The sequence below is a fragment of the Canis lupus genome, chromosome 26 (genome assembly GCF_003254725.2).
Source record: "Canis lupus dingo isolate Sandy chromosome 26, ASM325472v2, whole genome shotgun sequence".
Taxonomy (NCBI): Eukaryota; Metazoa; Chordata; class Mammalia; order Carnivora; family Canidae; genus Canis; species Canis lupus.
In genome coordinates, this window is record NC_064268.1 from 25,232,627 (window position 1) to 25,239,010 (window position 6,384).

The 6,384-nt window shown below is 38.9% G+C and overlaps 1 protein-coding gene across 1 annotated transcript in view; it reads left to right on the forward strand.

Moving 5' to 3' along the window:
- Nucleotides 1-6,058, forward strand: part of SLC5A1 (solute carrier family 5 member 1) — a 74,371-nt gene extending 68,313 nt beyond the window's left edge. The window contains exon 15 of the mRNA XM_025474656.3: nucleotides 4,029-6,058. Coding sequence (XP_025330441.1) covers nucleotides 4,029-4,246 — 218 coding nt within the window. The 3' untranslated portion in view covers nucleotides 4,247-6,058. The remainder of the gene's footprint in view (nucleotides 1-4,028) is intronic.
- Nucleotides 6,059-6,384: the final 326 nt, after the last annotated feature.

The following is a 6,384-nucleotide window of genomic DNA, read 5'->3' on the forward strand; positions in this document are numbered from 1 at the left end:
TAGAACCCAAATTAAGAAAGAAAGAAACACACACACACACACACACAGACACACAAACAGACACACACTACAATGTAAGGAAACAAAAAGTTAAAATAATATAAAGTATATATTAAAATAAAAATCAACAAAGGATTGACAAAAGTAAAATAACTAAAAAATGTAAAACCAAAAGACTAAAGAATAAAAATACAAAGAATGCTACATATTCTTTTCCCTAAGAGCTGAAGCTTCGAAGCCCTCTGTGATCAGTAAACTTGGTGAGCACCAGTTTTTTCTTCTGGTCTTCTAGGGCAGGGGCTTGTTTCCCTGATTCTCAGGTGGACCTGCCCTAGTGGAAAAGTGCCTGCAGTGAGCAGAGGCCGAACTTGAAGTAAGCGGCTCCAGACGTCACTAGGTGGCGCTGTTTTGCCTCCTGAAGGCTTTCAGCGGTGATGGGCAAGATGAATATGGCTGCACACTGCTCTCTAACCTTGGAGCTGAAAATTTGCACCCCCCTCACTCTACAGTAAGCCCTCACAGAAAAGCAACCAATGTGTCTTGTCTACCTGGTTTCTGTCAGAACTCTGTGTTCACCTGATCTGTGACTTTTTATCTCAGGCATGTGACTGAGTCTCAAAACTCCAAATTTTATGGACTCCCATGGCCTGCGCACTGTTCCTCCCAGGGGAATGTGAGGTATCTCTTCAGGATTCTGTCTTTTGTTGGACCCCATCCCAGGAATGCAGTCATATGACCATGCAGTGATTCATAGTTGATGGCAACACAGAGAAGAAAGGCAATACCTAGATTCGTTGTTTTCAGCAAGCATCCCTGCTCCTTTGCCCGGGAACTCAGCTAAACTCAGGCATCACCCATTCTTTTTACAACTCCGGGGATCCTCTTACCATGCTGTCACAGCTGGGATTCTGCTCTGCTTCACCACCTAAGAACTTTTAAGCCAGGCACATCTCGGCTGTAGCAGACTTCTAAAAGTTCTGTTGCTTATAATACATTGTGGTAGCCTTCTTAAGCAGCCTTCCTTATCTCTGCCATATCCTCAGCTATGCCGCACCAGATTCAAGTCTTTACACCTCTTACCTTCTAAATTTTGGTCCACTGGTAGACTTGCAGCATTTGTTTTCTCAGATCTCTGATTGATTTCTTGGGTGTTCAGAATGATTTGATAACTATCTGGTTGTATTTGAGGGACAAGACAAACTTAGGGCCCCCCTACTCCTCTGCCATCTTAACTCCTCTCTTTTGTCCATTTTAATTACTATGTGTGTGGTGTCTACCTCCTTGGGTTGTTGAGGGTTTACTGTGTCTCCTGGATCTGGATTTCTGTTTCCTTCCCCAGATTTGGGAATTTTTCAGCTATTGTTTTTTCAAATAAAATTTCTGCCTCCTTTTCTCTCTGTTCTCCTTCTGGGATCCCTATAATACAAATGTTATTACACTTGATGGTGTCACTGAGTTTCCTAAGTCTATTTTAATTAATTAATTTGTTAATTAATTAATAATATTATTTTTCTCTCCTGTTCAGTTTGATTACTTTCCATTACTCTGTCCTCCAGGTTACTGATTTGTTCTGCTTCCTCTAGTCTACTATTTATTCCATCTAGTGTATTTTTAATTTAAATTATTGAGTTCTTAGTTTATGATTGGTTCTTTTTTATATTTTCTGTCTCATTGTTAAGGGTCTCACTGAGGTACGCCACTCTTTTCTCAAGTCCAGTGAGTATCTTTATGACCATTACTTTAAATTCTCTATCAGGCATATTACTTATTTCCATTTTGCTTAGGTCTCTTGCTGTGAAGTTGTCCTGTTCTTTCATTTGGGACATATTCTTCTATCTCCTCATTTTGTCTAACTCTCTGTGTCTGTTTCTATGTATTAGGAGAATCACTTATGTCTCTTGCTCTTGAAAGTAGTGACCTTATGAAGAAGAGGTCCTGTAATGCCTTGCAGTGCAATATCCTCTGTTCAGCAGTACAGAACTCGTTCAATCTTAACTCAAAGTGAGGAGGCAGGATATTGCAAAGAGATAGTGTGGGATTTGGATTCAGGAAGAACCGAGATTGAATCCTCACTTCTCTATTGACTCCTTGTGCAAATGATTCCATTTTTTTCTAAAGCTTGGGTTTTTAATATAAAAGTATTCTAAGTGATAGCATATACTTATAGCAGTGTTAGAAACATTGAGCAAGGGGATCCCTGGGTGGCGCAGCGGTTTGGCGCCTGCCTTTGGCCCAGGGCGCGATCCTGGAGACCCGGGATCGAATCCCACGTCAGGCTCCCGGTGCATGGAGCCTGCTTCTCCCTCTGCCTGTGTCTCTGCCTCATTCTCTCTCTCTCTCTGTGACTGTCACAAATAAATAAAAATTTAAAAAAAAAAAAAAAAAAGAAACATTGAGCAAGATAATGCTCCATTTTAAGAATTGGCTATAATTGTCACCATTATGATTGCTACTAAGGAATACTTTTCTGAGTTGGTCTGAAAAGGGTGAACAGCAAGAGTGCATCTATCAGGGATTCCATAGAGGAGACTCCCACCCTGGTTGGAGAATTGGCTTAGTGACTTGTGAGGTTCATGACAACACTTGAATTCTGTTGTTTCTTGGTCAACTCATGGTGAAAGCAGACGGAAGGCCCTGACCCATTAAAGTAAAATATTAAGATATCTTGAGGGCTTTTTATAGATAATGGTTGTCACTGTCACCATTTTCTGAGAAACAGCATGAAGCTGTATCAACTTCATGTTGTCATCATCACCATCATTGTCATCATGATTGATAATGATATGATCATGATATATTTTATTATGAATATCTTACGCTAGTGATTCATTTTAGCACCATATTTTACTTTTAAGCAGATAATACAAATATAATTCTTCCAAATTTATGATGGGGAAAATGAGATATAGAGACTTTCTAAGGCCACCCAGCCAACCAGGCATTTCTCCCTTGGGCTGGTAAGTAAGCCCAAACTTTTGTTACTTCTCATATTTCTGTCCTGGTGGAATGAACGAAGTGGAGAGGGACAAGGAAACTTGCCTCTCTTTCTTAAGTGCATGAAAGAAAAGAGAGTAGAAGGAGACTAATACCTCTTGACATCTGCTACACACTGGGCATCCTCTCATAGAATCTTAATGGAGAAGGTATTATTTATCCAATTTTATCTGCACTTGAATGCAGGTGAATTAGCAAAACCATAAAGCTGAGTTTTAGTTCCAGTTCTGACACATATATGTGCTTAATCATTAAGGTTATTTGCAATTCTAAAAGTCTGTGACTCTTAAAAAATGGGAGAATGGAGAGAAGTAGTCTCTGACTATGGTATTGAAAACACAGTGGGCTTGATTTCATATCTAGTGAACTATATACCTGGGATTCTAACCCAGATTTATTAGCCTTTAATGCCACGCTGTCTCAGAGGAGAGAATTGGTTCCCTTGGTGGTCATCCACTTTGAATGGCAGGGCCAGTTGGGTGGTTTGATTCAGCAGTATTGATATGCAACATCAGATTTTAAGCTCTGGAAGTTTTCATTTTTGCTGCCCTGTGTCGGGGAGTATTCAGACCAATTATTACCACATGGCTGGATCCATGGCTTTGGAACTCTTTGGAACTTTCAGGTATAACCAATATGCTCCTGAGTAGTGCAAGTCTGACTTTTCCAGTGATGTGGTAAGCAAATATGAGTTTATGTATTTCAGAGGTGGGTTTTCCATGTTGTTCATGTCATAGTTTCCCAGTCTGATGCTAACATTTCTTCTCATAGACTATTTTTTTCCTGTTTGAGCCTGACTTTTCTAAATCAAGATATATTTGGATTGGCCTGATAGAGATAAAGCTTAATTTAGCTGATCACAAAGACGTAGAATCCATCTTTTACCATCATCTTATAAATAATCAAGTTCACTCAAACATTTTGTACCATTTCCACTCCTGCAAACAAGAAAATTGGGATATGTCTGCAGAATGACAGATGTTCCATGTCATGGCATCTTCCCTAAAACCTTTTATACCTTTTCTTTGACACAGAAGTTCCTGAGGAGAAAAAAGGATGCTTCAGGCGTGCCTATGACCTATTCTGTGGCCTGGACCAGCAGAAGGGCCCCAAGATGACAAAGGAAGAGGAGGAAGCTATGAAGCTGAAGATGACAGACACCTCAGAGAAACCTTTCTGGCGAACAGTAGTGAACATTAATGGCATCATCCTGCTGTCTGTGGCAGTTTTCTGCCATGCATTTTTTGCCTGAGCCTTGCCTTCTGCTGCAGGCTCTGTTCAGGAAGGCCAGACTTTTTACTCTGTCTTCTTTAGTTCTGTTCTGTGGTGTTAAGCCTGTGATAAACCAGTCAGTTGTAAATTTTGCCCAGTTGATAAATGTGTAATTATAGGCTAGCTGAAGAAAAGTCATTATTTGCTGTTAACTTATGTATTTGAGGCCAGTGTGATATCCTCAGCTGTACATATTAGAGCTGCAGAAGGAAAATCCAACTCAGTCATGTCCAGGAAAAGGCACACTAAAAAAGAAGCCCTGCTATGCGTAATGCAAGTTTTTCCTCAGGTAGATTCAGTGTGTCAGTGTTGTTTGTGATTCTTAAATATTATTTTAGGAGTTGTGGTCTCCCTGGTTCATGCCACTTTCCCTTCATGACTTTCCCCTCATTTTTTTTAAGAAAAAATTTCCCCTCTCATCATATCCCTGTCAATTTTTTTCTAGCCCAAGAAGAACCAATCTGACAAACTGATGAATGCATTGAAGTTGAAGATGGGAACTTGATAGGGTCCCTGCCCTGGGTGTTTTGCTATTTGAAGAGAAAGCTTGGGGTTGGCAGGACTTACCCCAAGGGGATGGATGCAGGCACCAGCCTCAGACCAGTGTGGGAAGTGGGTAATCTTGAGTCAAGGCGATTTTCTAGTTTTCTTTAAAATGTCCATTGTGAGTTCCTCATGTTTGAGATTTTACTTATTTTGTCATTTAATGTGTCTGGAATGTCTTAGGAACTCAGCAATGCTTATGGACCAAATGGGTGATTTGGACACTTATTTATAAATACTTGCATTATTTTTATGTAAGCTTTGCCCTTGGTTAATTTTTTTCTTGTGTGTGGCTGCACACAATACAGACTGGTGACTCTCATCAATTGAAATGCATTTTCCAGAGACCACTCTTCCTCATGGTGCGGATGTTGACATATGAGCTTAGAAACTGATCTATGTCACATAAAAGAACAAATGTACCTCTTGGGGCATCTGTCATCTCAAAAAAGCCACAGTCTCCTGAAACATAGAAATAATTATCCAAAGATTCTCCTCCCCATGAGTTCATGTGACTGTAGCCCTTCCTTTTTGGGGTATCTTGATTGGTCATCATCTATTGACCAAAGTTAGGGTAGGTACTCCCTGTTCTGAGTGTATTTCTTGTTGAACCTGTTTCCTAGGGAGAAGTTTTCAAATAGAATTTTAATCAATCAATTAATTAGTTAATTAAATTCTTTTAGTCCTACCTGTGAAATCTCAATTATGTTGTAATATAAACTTTGAAGTTAAATTTCATTTTTTGTGAAAGGAAAGATACTATTTGATACACCGTCCATATTGCCCTTAAGTGAGGCAGAGAAGAGGGGAAAGTGGAGAATTTTATATGGTTGGCATTACTCAACAGACTCAGTTTCAGATGAGGGTTTGTAGTATTTTTGAGCTTTGATAAGATAAAGGGAAAGGATTGTAAGCTGGTGGATGAAGGAGGGACAAAGTAGATTGTCCTGGATTCAATTTCTGGCATTGCCAATGATTCACTGTGTATATTGTGGTAAATTATTTCGTCTTAACTGTATATTTTTCTCTTTGAAAAATGGGGACCTTGGTGCTCATAGCATCTACCTACCTCCTCTGGGTGTGACTAAGTCACTTTGTAAAGGAGATGAGAGATACATACATGAAAGATGCCAAACAGATGTTATATTAAGCTGCATTTAGTCCCATAAATTAAAATGTATTACTTTGATAATAATAACATTAAAAAAATGTAACATCTGGATTTCCTGTTTTCTAGATACTCTAAACAGATACTGACTGTGTGTGGTGAGTTTTGTTGGCATAAGATGCAGATTAGGAAATAGGAACCAAGACAGTTGGGAATAGAGTCTAGCAACCTGAATAAAAGGGAGCAAAAGAGAAGATTTCAACTTCAAAATCTCTACTAAACATGAGTTTACATTCAATGCATGCCTTTTTAGGACTTACTAAGTTGCTTGGGTGACCAGGGTCCAGTAAGTGATAAATTGTAGTGGAATATTTTTTTAAAATGAAAAGTTCTATTAAATTAATTAATTTAATAGATCAATAGATTAATTAATTTAATAGATTAATTTAATTCCAAAATCAGGCAAA